Raw genomic sequence first — 14,191 nt, forward strand, 5'->3', positions numbered from 1 at the left:
TTCTTTTAATGTCCTCATAATCAGAAAAGTCTGACTGTCATACAAAAAAGAGTGAGCAGTCTGTTATCTCAACCATTAACAGCTAAGAATTTTTTGGTTGGATATATCAAAGAGCTAGATGTAACCCTTTGGAACATGTGGAGAGCTCAGTATATGTGGAGTGTTTGGACAGCAAGAAATGAGGCCCTCTTTATAGGAGGAAGTTGTGAGCCCTCTTATAAATTAGAAGTGCACATTAAGAGAATCAACAAGGAGGTTCTTAGTCTATTGAAGGATGCTGCTGATTCTTCACTCTCACAAGTGTTTAAAGAGTTCAGATGGCAGCTTTGGTTCAGTAAAGCTTGTGAGATCTACTCAGTTACTAGACTGCAGATGATTTATATGTAGCTTTCTACTTTGATATTCTTTTTTTTCTCATGTATATATCCCTTCCTCCTCTGGGTTCTCCAACCCCAACTGTTGGATCTTGCCCCCTTTTTTCTCATTGTATTGCCTTATCTTAATCAATTCCACATTTTTCTATTTAAAAAAAAAAGATTCTAGTGAAAGACGCATTTCCCGAGATCGTAGGTACATATATTACTAAAATAAAATCATTAAAATATCCCTCGCACCGCAGGCTCTTCCGAGACGACAGCCCCTGCGCCTTTATCTCCGCAGGTAAATCTCTGGCCGTGCAATCTCTCCCCACCACAACACCTACGCCAGCCCTGCATCCTACGCGGCTGTTGATTTCGTCTCAGCAGCGGGGCGAGAGAGAGAGAGAGAGAGAGGGGGGGGGGGGGGGGGGGGGGGGGGGGGGGGGAGGGCTTCAGCTAGAGGACAACGCCTCTTATTCTCCAGCAAAGCAGAGAGAGAGAGAGAGAGAGAGAGAGAGAGAGAGAGATTCTGAGAGGTTCAGAGAATCTGCTTAAACTTGTCGTATTTTCGTTTTTTTTTTTTTTTAAGTGGGGCTGCGGGCACACATATTTACAGTAAAACTTGTGAAATTTGGGTGGAACGTAGCCGGTTGCCGGCAAACACGTAATCGATCAAGGTGGCATTGCTGTCTTAACGAGATGCAAATTCTGCTTGTGCCGCATTTGGACAGAAGAGGAAGGGTAAGTTGTAAGCAGGGTAGCAGTTAAGAAACATAATGGGGAAAAAACCCTACCTTGGAGGCTGAGAGAGAGAGAGAGAGAGAGAGAGAGAGAGAGAGAGAGAGAGAGAGAACGGGAAGAAAGAAATATTTCTATTTCAAATGAAGCAGGAGGACAATTAGGGGATGCGGGAGCTAGCTATGTGGAATCCACATCCAGACATGTAGGAATTCTTATATGGCAGCAAAGGAGCCTTTGGTATGAGCTTGGGAGGTGCGTGCTCTGGCCATGGATAAGCAGTTGTTGTTGCTGATAGAGAGGTAAGTGGAGGATGTAAAACAACGAGCGAGCGCCTGCACAAATCCCATCGCAGCATTGTCGGTATCATCTCCTCCACTCTCACAGAGAAAGAGTGATCTCTCAATGTGGATCTTGAGGGTTGCAATCATGTCAGAGGGCTCATATTGCATCACTTTCAGCACATCACTTGCTGTCTGCCCACTGCTTGCTATACTCACGTTAAACCCATTTTTCATCACACCATTCTTCGACACATTTACAACACATGGTGATCCAAACAGATTGTGCAAATTTCCCAACGCTTCTTGATAGGCCCCTCCCAAGAACATCCCTATGTAGTAAGCTTTGCCCTCCTCCAACTCATGCACTTTCAAGTAATTGAGGCTTCGACCCTTCTTGTCCTTGCCAATGAAGAACGCCACCTTGCCGTCGCTGTCACATGTCAGGTCGGACAGTGTTGCCCTCACCTTGGGCTCTTCATGAAGCCTATGTATAGGGACTATGGGGAAAAGCTGCCCAATTGCCCATGTATCAGGCATGGACCTGAAAATGGACAGATTTACATGATATGTGGCATTGGGACCTTGCATACTGTTGCTCTCCTCAACATCAAACAACCGGTCCATGAATGCGGTATTCACCGCGCGCTTTGACCCCTCGACTGATGCATCCACCATATCATAAATGTTGTTAATTGCCGCCAGCTGTGCCAGCTTAAACCGGCCTTGTTTGAAGAGCTCAGTGCACATATGCTTGAGCATTTTTGCACTTTCAAAAGCAGCTTCATAGTCACATACTCGAGCAGAGTTAATTAGGTTAGTATGAATTGACTTGACATCTTGAGGAAGGCCATCCACTTCAAGAGGGACACCCTTCTCCATGTGGGCACTCTTCACATGAGAAGAGAGGACATTAAAGACAAGTACAGAGTGGTGAGAAACCAGTGCTCTTCCACTCTCACTGCACAAGGTGGGTTGCTTTACACCTTTCAAGGTGCATGCTCTATTCACAGCTTGAACCACCTCTAATGCATACTCTTCCATTGTGTAGCCTACCGACATATCGGACTGTCCGGAGTTTGTGCCATCATAATTTACACCAAGACCACCTCCAATATCAATAAACTTCATGCCTGCACCCATCAGTGATAGCTCACAATATATGTGTGCCGCCTCACTCACTCCATCGTTAAGAATAGCAAGAGACGGTATCTGAGAGCCTATGTGAAAATGAAGCAATTGAAGGCACCCCAGCTTGTCAGCACAGCGAAGCTTATTCACAATTGTCATGATCTCATTACAAGATAAGCCAAATTTACCTTTCTCACCTGAAGTGCCACCAAAATGCCCAGCATGCTTCGTGCTAAGCTTAGCTCTTAACCCAATTACGGGATCAATTGAAAGCTTCTTGCTCATATTTAGGACTAAATCTATCTCTTCCTCTTGCTCTAGAACTATGACACAATTGAAGCCGATTTTCCTTGCGATCAGGGCAAGGTATATGTACTCTGCATCTTTATAACCATTACATATGAGCAACGCATCAGCACTTCCTTTGCATAAGCATGTCATGGCTAGTAGAAGCTCTGGTTTAGAGCCAGCTTCCAAGCCAAAACCAAAAGGCTTACCACATTCAACAATATTTTCAACCACGGACCGGTCTTGGTTACATTTAACCGGGAAAACACCTTGGAAACACCCATCGTAGCCTTCGGCTTGGATGGCATCATCAAAGGCAGATTGGAGCCTTCGAAGCCTATCATGGAGGACGTCCAGGAAGCGGATGATGATGGGTGTAGATAGCCCAAGGCCACCTTTGCTCTTGGGCCTTATAACCTTCTTCACCACAGACATGATGTCGATATCTTCACTAAGTTTTGTGTCGCATCCACGGGGCTTCACTGCCATCGTGCCCATAGCCGAGACACAGAAATATGGGGCTCCCCATGAATCTACCTTGTATAAAGAGGATGACTTGCGTGCATCCCATTTTTTGTGCAAGCCTTTGGAAGTGAGAGGAAGCCATGATTCTTGATAATTGCTACTGAATAAAGGAGGACTAGAGATGGCACCACGGTAATCTTCAAATACTGCGAGAGGGGGCGGCATTACTCTGTCCCCCGTCCTTGTGTGTGTGTGTGTGTGTGTGTGTGAGAGAGAGAGAGAGAGAGAGAGAGAGAGAGGCCCGAAGGAGGGGGGGGGGGGGGGGGGGGGGGGGGGGGGGGGGGTCTGGTAGCTGTTCTAACTAATTATGTTATGAGGAAAATTTGGTGTGAGGATGTTCTCAGGAATTCACTGATGCAGAAGCTTGTGTGAAGCACAGAGAATTTTGAGGGGAGGAGAATTTCGAGGGGGCCCCGTCAGCGAAGCTGCCGAGGAGGCTTTTGGGTGGATGGCTGAAGAGCCGCCGAGGCGTGAGCCTCGGCTCACTTCTCCGTCACGCAAATTTGCGAGCTTGATTGACGGCTTTGGTCCAGCAGGCAGGTGTGCAGATGAGGCCTAAATGGCTAGGGATTGTAGGATGCGTACAAATAGAGCTTCTGGGTATAATTTCGGAAGGCTGAAGGAGGAGGGCTAATGAGCCTATAAGAGAGCGAACATGGGGGAATCGAATTGACTGGAGGTGGAAGCTTTCTGAGGAGATCTGTGTGGGCGTGTGTGATGCTAATAGATAGTAAGCTAGCGTGTGATCAGAGGGGTGAATCCGAAGATGGAGAAGAAGGTGAGAGCAAGGGTGACCACAAGGCACTATCTTCGTAAGGCGGACATGCAGTGCAATGATGGGCAGATGATGTAGAGGGAGGAGTGTGGAGAGATGAGAGAGGGGGGCGGAGACAGCATTTTATAGGAGGGAGCAAGGTGGTTTACTGCTAGTGAAATTTAGAGGCCCGGCCGCTAATTGACCATCGGCGGGAGGCGCAAGCTTCGCTTTCTTTGAAAACTCTCTCGAAGGCAATAGAATCTCTCTCTTTCTCGCTCTCTCTCTCTCTCTCTCTCTCTCTCACACACTCACACACACAAACAGTCTCTATTGACTCTCTCTGGTCTAAAATCTTCGCCCACACGATCCCTGTTGCAGAGTCAGCTCGCTCTCTCTCTCTCTCTCTCTCGCGCGCGCACGAACAGGCTCCCCACTTTTCCACAACCCAGGGTTGAACTTGGATGCTTTGAAAGACCTCTCTCTCTCGTTCGCTCTCTCTCTCTGTGCGTGCTAAGTGCCTGTTTCTCAATCATGAGACTACGGCAGCCATTGCCCCACCTTCGCTAACGCCTTACGCAGCTAGTACTCCGGCCCCCGTCTCTCTCTCTCTCTCTCTCTCTCTCTCTCTCTCTCTCTCTGGAATTTTGAGCGGGGAAAGGAGGTGCTACTAGCCATTTACATGATCAACTGCTACAGCCTACGGCAATGGCGTACCTTTTTAAAAAGAGCGCCAATCAGTTACGACTCACGTTCTCTCTCTCTCACTCTCTCTCTCTCTCTCTCTCTCTGTGTGTATGCAGGAAGCGCAGTCCGTATCCTGGATTACTTTTCTTTTTGTTCTTGTCGCGCTGCAGCTTCTGTGCCCCTTCCCAGCAGCTAAATATTGACGTCGAGGCGCCTCAACATATCTTCACACTGTGCTGAGTGCGCTTTGCATCCTCTTGCCGCCACCTCTGACCTCCCTTTTCTCTCAAAACGCCGACTCTCCCGAGTCCCCACCCCCTTCTTTCTACTCCTCACGTAGCGCTCTCGTGATTGAATTAGGTGACTCGCTCACCTAATTAGCTGGTCAAATTTTCATGCAATCTCCCTTTTTCTTCCCACTTTTCCACTTTAACAAAACTTTCTTATGCTGTTTAAACGGCAAAAAGCTCCATGATAACTTTTACTTTTTCCGAGTTAAGAGCCCTGTCTCGCGAAGGGCTTAAAAGGGCTACATGCCAAATAGTTCATGCGCCATAATCACATATTAGCTACATGCTTTTTAATCTAGACGATAGGGAGCTAGCTATGGGAAACCAGCAAGTGATGCGACAAATCCAAACCAAGGCTTTTGACTTGCAATCCCAGTTGATATCAATAGTGTGAAGTGACGTGCTTCATTCAACGAAACAGTGGAAGACATGCAATGCATAGTCTAACCCTTTTGAAGCTTTGTAAGCGTTCCTTACATTTATACATCACATCTCTGCTCAACTAAAGTTTTCTCTGTACACAATATCCTCAACAACTACTTGATGTTCTCTTGTAGATTTGTAACCTCCAAAGAAATTGAAATAGATGCCATCCCTACTATTCAAACACTTGTCGTGCGTGTCATTGAGGATGCATTTTCTCGAGCTATTCTTCTTAGCCAAATCTACCTCTTGGTGCACGTGGTTGAGGAGATCGATGTATGTGGAGTAGTGCATGTATGATGGATGTTCTTTCTGGAGAGGTTTTTAAAGACGCTCAAAGATTTTGTGCGACTACGGTCCCTGCTAGAGGCATGCATGGCCGAAGGATGAATCGTGCAAGAGGCATTTGTTTACATTTCAGAGTATTTGGTTGTCCGAGCTACCCACAATCCCGTTTTTTTTCGACTAGCCCGACCTTGACTCTACCCGAGCTACCCTCAACTCTCATACTCATCTTGAGCACCGACTTTGACTCTATTCCAGCTGCCTGTGACTCTCTAGCAGTCCTGCTTTGAGTCTCTTCATAGGAAGCATGTGCCTATCATGGCCACTCGAGCCTCATCTCAAGGGGTAGAGCTGAAGTATAGACTCATCTCCATCGAGGCTCCACTCACCACAATAGAGAACCGCAAAAAAGAAGAGATGGAACATATGGAAATCGATCTCAATAACACAAAGGTGGAAGTGGAAACTACCTTCATAAAGGAGGTCAAAACCCAAGTGTAGGATTTGATCTTTCGTAATTGAAGACTGTGTAGTGTCCACGATACATGAACGACAATTCCAAGAGGACACAACCCTCAATGTTTGCATTAGCGGGCTTCCAAGCGACCGGAAAGGGAAGGGGGACCTCAAGATCAATAACGCAAAGGTGGAAGAAGATACCGCCCTCACAAAGGAGGTCAAAACCCAAGTGCAAGATATCATATTTGGTAATTAGGTTGAAGATCGTGTAGTATCCACGCTACGTGAACGACAATGCCAAAAGGATATCACCTTCAATGTTCCACGATTCCGTTGCTCACATCCAAACAATAGCCCACATGGTACAATGGGGTCAATCACAATCACCTCTCTTACACACGAACATCGCACCAACCATACAATTCTCACTTTCAACACCAAGGTGGATCAAATCAAACTCCTTGAGCAAATGAGGCTTCTCAAGGAAACCAAAGTTTGGTTTGCAGAAGATCTAACACCTGCCTACCTCAAATAGAAGAAGGAAGAAATCCAAAAGATGTGAGAAGCACACACAATAGGGAAATGGCCAGTTTATCGAGAAGGTAAAGCCATTATCAAGGAGTTTTGAACTTCCAAACCGGCTTCCCCCTGACCTACCCTTCTTAGGTTTTGTTCATTTTATCTTATCTTCCCTTTATCACACCTTGCTAGACCCTTACTCCTTAATTAAAATGTATCCAAACATCCCTTTATTCAGAAGGAGCTTTGTAATGTTTTGTTTTCATTCCCATAAGTCATGTCTAACCTTTGTAGATGATAATTTAATCTATTTGTCTATCTATATCTACCTATCATAGATTTCATAATGAGCAGAATGAATAATCATTGAGAATGCAAAATGGATGCCATCACACACAGAGAAAATATCCCAACAAGGTAGAGAAGTAGGTCCCATATACGATCCACCAAAGTGGATATCCAAAAAGATTTAATGTGCAGCCACAACAAATAGAGAGGACCTTCGATTGTACCAAGAGGTCAAAGCATATAAGTGAAAAGGGGTTGGAGGCTTTTTTGGATCTCAAGGATAGGTGTAAGTATCCTTTCATTCAAAGTGTTTTTTTCCCTAGGCAGCTTGGAGGCAAGCAACATCCACATGTGTTCAAACTTGTCTAAGACCAAACATGTTGAGATGCATGCATCTATTGAGGAGAAAATTAGCTTGCATGAGGCAATTGACACAAACATGGAAATGGGAAATGACACTGCTACAAAGGGTCAAATACGATGTTTATCTTAAAGGTTATAGGGTCCGCATGCTCCTCGTACTAGAACTAATGATCATGCAAACATGTTATTGGGTCAATCATCAACAGTTACTGCATCAGCTACCAAATCATTGGTTGATTTGACTCACTCTTCAATGTGAAAGATGAGTATACAAACCTGTTAAGCCTAGGGAATTTTTGATGTTTTACCTTAGTGGAATTCGGAATATTAACTTTTGTACTTTTGGGATTCTAAGGGGTGTTCTTGGGAAAGGGTGTTGCCCATTGGTATTCTTGAACTATGTAACTATCGAGCAATGTCTTCTTGGGAATGTGAAAGCGGAAGTTATGGTGGATTTAGTATGTTGTCAGTTTCTATGTTCTATTTTAGTTCCAGTTCCATTATGATTCCTGTGTTTGTCTATTCTGAATGTCTATGTCTTAAACACTTGGCGATCACGGTGTAAGTGTGATGTAGCATGGACGGAATCAAGTTTCTCTCATAGGAGCGAGTGTTGTAGCAGTGAAAGGTTTAGTTGAATGGAGGGAGGATGTTCAGAATAGTGTGAGTTGGTATGGGTGGTTGGCAGCACTCTGGAGGAAACAGAAGAGGATACATTCCCGTATTGGACAAGGTCAGTTGCTAGGCGGTTTCGGCAGTTTTATGGGCGAGATGGTCAGCGTTCGGAACTGCAGGGAATTTTGAATTATACTGGGATGCACCGAGTTTCTATAGGGGAAGATTCAGATGATACTGTGGAGGATTTGGATGGCGTAGAGGATTATTTAAGTGATAGGTGGGAAGAAGAAGTAGCGAATGAAGAAGAGGATATATTTTCGTGGCTGTTGGCAGTTGCAGTTGTTCAGCATGCATTAGTGGCGAGAAGGAGATTGATTTTTGATCCATTAGGAAGTACCATTGCATGAAATCTTGTACAACCAGGTGGACTTACAAATATGGCGGCGGCTAGGTAGGATATGCGTGTCAAATTCCGGACCTTTTCGGGAAAGTCGAAGGAAGACCCCGATTGCCACATATCTCAATACGAGACAAGATGGTAGGCCAGAGGATTTGCCGGAGTGTACGATGCCCAGGCTAAGATGCACCAGTTTGAGGCTACATTGGATGGGAAGGCTATGCAGTGGTTCAGTAATTTTCCAGCAGGTCATTTTGTTGATTATGATGGTTTGAAAGCAGCATTTTTGAATAGGTTCAGAAGGAAGAAGGCTCCACATGATGTGTTGATCAAGCTTAGGGAAGTGAAACAAAGGAAAATGTTTGTTGAGGATTATGTACAAAAGTTTAACCAATATATGAGAAGGTTGACCGCTCAAGAAAGGCCAACTGATGAAATGCTTGCTGGATATTTTTTGAATGGATTAAGGAAGGAATTGAAGAATGTTGTTGCTGGAGTTGATGTTGCGGGTGGATTACAAGCATTAGTGGAAACAGCTCAAAGAGCAGAGAAAAGGTTTGGGGTCTCTCATGGGAAATCAGCCAAGAGGTCATCTAAAGAAAAGAAGAAAAGTAGGTCGAAGAAAAAGAAGATGTCAGATAATTCGAATTCGAACAACGATTCGGATTCGGAAACTGATACTGATTCAGATACGGAAACGGATTCTGATAGTGAAGAGGATTCTAGTGATGATTCGGATTCAGAAGGAGATGAGGATAAGAAGAAGAAAAACAAGAAGAAGTGGAAGAAAAAGTCTAAAGAGAAAGACGGTAGAGTGGAAAAATTGGTGGCAAAGAAATTGAAGAAGTTGGGAGTGCAGAAAGTTGTAGAATCAAAAACCGCTCATTGTGAAATTTGTGTTAAGGATGGGCATTGGACAAAGGAATGTTGGTTTAATCCGTATTTCAGGGGTGTTGTACCAGAAAGGATTCAGTACAAGATACAGCAACAAGGACCTCAAACTCATGGGGTGTTTCCAGAGACAGTAGGAAGGCAGAGGATGTTCAATAATCAAGGTTGGCAAAGGCAACAACCGTATTCTGAGTGGAGACCACAATTTAATCAAGGGGGACCATCATTTAGAGGAAATTTCAATTCAGGAGGAGGACCGAGATATGGAGGATGGTAGAATTCAAGACCCCCGTGGGAGGGAAATTGGGATCAGCAGCAGCGTTGGCAGAATTGGCAGCCACAACCACAAGGATAGATTCATCCGGTTTGGAATTATCAAGGGGGGAATCAGCAACAGCCAGGGGGACAAGTGCCGCAGTTGCCAACACCACCAGCACTGTCAGCTGAAGCAAACAAAGAGCCGGGAAGTAGTTTGATAGTAGTAGAATCGTTTCAGGATCAAGGGGTGAATGAAGTCGCTATGGATTGTCAACCGGAATGTGATTGTTCTAAACATTTGCAAGAGGAAGTAGATGTATTAGTGGCAACAAGGTCAAAAGCAAGGTCGAAACCTCCACTGGACTGGGAGGAGCATAAGGAGATTCGGGATGAGGTAGCTGAAGGTTTGTTGGAAAAGGATCAACAGCAGAGCAAGCTTAAATCAACGGAGAAAGGAGTAAGAAAAGAGGAGAAGGAAAGAGAAAGGACGGATGCCTTGTTTGAAGAGTTAACTAATTCCTCTATACATTTTACCTTGGATCAGTTGTTGTCATTAGTTCCAATTTTCAGAGATAAATTATATACAGTGATGCGAAGGTCAAAGACTGTTCCGAGTATGAATGAGGTGTAGCAGACAGTTCAGAGTTGCTAGATTAGCCTGAAGGATGTGGATTTTTTAGTACCAACACTGTCGTTGGAATAACCACAAATTTTTCGATGTTCTATTGGATGGTGGATCAGGGATCAACATACTTTCGGAATCGAAATTTCTAAGGATGCAAGATGTCAGGTTGGAACCAGCTCCATTTCAAGTATGTATGGCTGATCAGAGCAGAGTTCAACCAGTGGGAATGTTAAGGAGGCAAGGAATTATCATTCATGGATTGCAATTTATGGTAAACTTTGTAGTCATCACGATGAATGATTCAAAAAATACCTATTGTATGTTGTTGGGGAGGCCATGGTTTCGCATGGCTAAGCTAAAACAGGATTGGGGAAAAAATAAAGTGATGGTTAAGAAAGGAAGGAGAGAAGTTACATTACCAATGGGGCCGAAGAAGGAATTGTCAGAATCGATGAAGCCAATGTTGGCACAAGCAATTAACATGTCTGAAGGTTTGGAGGATGATGAAGAGGCATATTTCCTAGCAGCAAATCCAACAATTGTTCCAGTATTTGAGGTAGATGTGGAGCGGATCATTGACAAATATGCAGTGAAAGAGAACAGTTTGGGAATTGATTAGTTGCAGAGGAATACAAATGGTGTGGAACAGGAAAATTCAGAAGAGAGGAAAATCCAAGAGGAAACTGTGATGGAGGATTCAGAATTGGAGCCAAAGGAGGCAATTCAGAGAGCGGAGGCTCTGTATGATAAGATGATAAAGAAAGTTTCTCGAGTTAAGGAGGATGATTTACAGGATCTGAATTTGGGAACGGAGGATCATCCAAAGATGATAAGAGTTAGTGTTCATTTGGAGGATGGCTTCAAGAAGGACTTGAAGGAATCACTATTGGAGTATATTGATGTCTTTGCATGGGATTATTCTGATTTGAAAGGCATGGATCCTCAAGTGTACAAGCATCATATAAATTTGAGAATGGATGATGTTCCAGTGATTCAACAAAGATATAGGATGAATCCAAATTATGCCAAGCAGGTGAAAGAGCAATTGGACAAATTGCTGAATGCAAGATTCATAGTGCCAGTGGATCAGGCGGAATGGTTGTCACCAATTGTAGAGGTACCCAAGAAGTCGGGGAAGTTAAGGGTTTGTGTGGATTACAGAAAATTGAATGCATCAACAGTTTCAGATCCATTTCCATTGCCTTTTATTGATTTAGTTCTGGATGATGTAGCGGGACATGAGATGTACACTTTTCTTGATGGATTTTCAGGGTACAATCAAATACCAATGGCTGAAGAGGATATTGAAAAAACTGCTTTTATCATAGAATGGAGAGCTTTTGCATATATAGTGATGAGCTTTGGATTGAAGAGTGGACCACCATCGTTTTCGAAGGCATCTTTTAAAACCTTTGAGCCACATTTGATAGATTTTATGAGGATTTTTATGGATGATTTTTCAGTTTTTGGGAAAAAAGTCATGCATCTGGAATATTTGAGAAAGTGTTTTGAAAGATGTAGGATGTTTCGGATGTCACTTAATCCCCAGAAGTGTGCAATAGCAGTACAGAAGGGAAAATTGTTGGGACATATCATCTCTCAAGAAGGAATGTCGATTGATGGGGACAAGATTAGTGCAGTTCAGAAAGCTGTAGCTCCAGAAAATTTGAAGGCAGTGATGAGGTTTGTTGGACAGATCAAATGGCACGATAGGTATTTACGGTATTTGGCGGATGTGAGTGCACCACTTAGTCATTTGACCAAAAAGGAAGTGGAATTTGTTTGGGGAGAAGTGCAAGAAAAGACTTTTCACGTTATCAAAAAGATGTTGGTGGTTTCACCTATACTTCAACCACCAAATTGGGAATTGCCGTTTCATGTGTATGTTGATGCTTCAGACATGGCAGTAGGAGCTGTTTTAATGCAGGAGAAGATTAAGGGATGGTTTAAACCGGTTTATTATGCTAGTAGAATGTTGAGAGCACCGGAGAAGAATTACATAGTTATGGAAAGGGAAGCTTTGGGAATGATTTTTGCTTTGGAAAAATTCTGACATTATCTGCTAAGGAATAAAGTGGTTTTTCATGTGGATCATCAGGCTTTATTGTTTCTGGTAAAGAAGTCAAAATTGAAAGGCAGATTAGCAAGGTGGATGCTCATGTTGCAAGAATTTGATTATATAGTTGTTCATACTCTAGGAACTCAGCATGCAGTGGCAGATTACCTCAGCAGATTGGAACATAAGGAGGAATTACCAGGAGTATCGGATAAATTTCCTGATGCGGATTTGTTCCGTGTGGAAGGATAATTTTTTGATAATTGGTATGATCAGATGGTTCAATTTCTGACAGATGGAGTTTTACCTTTGACAATGTCTCCAGATCAGAGTAAGAAGTTTGCATTGAGGAGCAAACCATTTCTGATTATAGCTGGAGCATTATATAGAAGAGGAGCAGATCAGATTATACGACGATGTGTTCCGGATGAAGAGCAGAAAGCAGTGTTGCAGGAGGCACATTGGGGATTAGCTGGAGGACATTTCTAAAGGGAAAATACAGGTCAGAAAATTTTACAAGCTGGACTTTGGTGGCCTTTGTTATTGAAGGATGCACATAGTTTTACCAAGGAATGTGTTAAATGTTAGAAGATGGGGCAGCCTACACAAGGGGATATGATGCAAGATCATCCATTAGAACCATTTCACAAGTGGGGAATGGATTTTGTAGGCCCAATAAAACCACGACAAAGAGGACGGGTTCTAGATATATTCTTGTTGCAACAGATTATGCTACCAAATGGGTGGAAGCGGTGGCTTTGAGTGTAATAGGACTAATCTTTGAAATTCTTAAAGTCGAAAAGAATGTAGTAGGACATATCTTCCGTTTAGCACGATTTGAAAGATTGTTGAATAGTGTATTAAATAGAGCTTATATGAATGAGTTTGAGATATTAAGAGAGAACATATATTCTTTTTTTAAATAATACACTAAAGACATATTTGATAAAGATTAATGAATAACAGATAGTTTGTCCTATGAACTGTAAAATTGAGATTTTTATTAACATCATTGTTTTATATTTATATGTTCTAGCTTAAAATGCATGGGTAAGCTTAAAATAAGTTGAAAAAGTAGTGGAGACCCAAAAATAGAGATTTTAGGAGCCGCGACCTAAAAGTTGCGTTTTCAGCCAAAGAAAGACGCTTTTTGCAATTCTATTCACGTTGCCTTGTAGACCAGACCTATTCTCGTCATTTTGAGTACCTGGATTGCTCTGTTCTGAGTTTGTTTGTAAAAGTTATGATGAAAACAAACATAAGAAAGCAGCAGTGTAGTATACACAGGGACAGACAGACATACAACATCATACAGCTGATCTCCCTGCTATCAACCAAAAAGTGGATTTATTTCTTCATGGTAGACTATTGCAATTGAGATTATGAAGGTGATGCAGAAATCAATGTGTGAAACAGGATCTGTGCAAAGTGTCATGATAAAAATCTAACCTTCACAGATCGCTTAGCGATCACGTTCTTATCTTATTCTCGCAGGTATACTTGGTGCGAAAATCGTGCAGGCTTTTCGAGGAAAAGAAGGATAAAAGCACGACGGGTGGTGCGTTTGGGGATCATTCACAGATCTCCTCTTTTGCGAGTGCGAGTCCGAGTGTGAGTGAGATTTCGATTGCGAGTGCGAGTGCGAGTGAGACGCTGCATGCAAGCGGACTGAAGCTCGGTGGTGGTCGGGAGGTTCAAGGTCCGTACAACGGAGTGTGTCCATATATTTTATTTCTCCTCTGTTGTATAAAAAATCCATCAATACAAAGATCTCTTTCTCTATCTTTTGGTGTCTATCTCTATTATTCTGTTCCTGTGACAATTGGTATCAGAGCAAGCAGTTGATTCTGGACATGGAACTAGGATACAAGAGGAAGATGAAGGAGCAAGAAGACCTGATTCGGCGACTACGAGAAGATCTGGAACAAGCAAATCGGGAGCGTGTTGAGGCTCTAC

The 14,191-nt window shown here is 43.3% G+C and overlaps 1 protein-coding gene across 1 annotated transcript; it reads right to left on the minus strand.

Moving 5' to 3' along the window:
- Nucleotides 1-1,214: 1,214 nt before the first annotated feature.
- On the minus strand, nt 1,215-4,212 carry LOC147422268 (arginine decarboxylase-like). Its single transcript, XM_086502726.1, has one exon. The coding sequence runs from the start codon at nt 3,485-3,487 to the stop codon at nt 1,313-1,315; it is 2,175 nt and encodes a 724-aa protein (XP_086358852.1). The 5' UTR covers nt 3,488-4,212; the 3' UTR covers nt 1,215-1,312.
- Between the last annotated feature and the right edge of the window lie 9,979 nt (nt 4,213-14,191).

Source organism: Adiantum capillus-veneris, chromosome 27, assembly GCF_014529385.1.
Source record: "Adiantum capillus-veneris isolate H3 chromosome 27, ASM1452938v2, whole genome shotgun sequence".
Lineage (NCBI taxonomy): Eukaryota > Viridiplantae > Streptophyta > Polypodiopsida > Polypodiales > Pteridaceae > Adiantum > Adiantum capillus-veneris.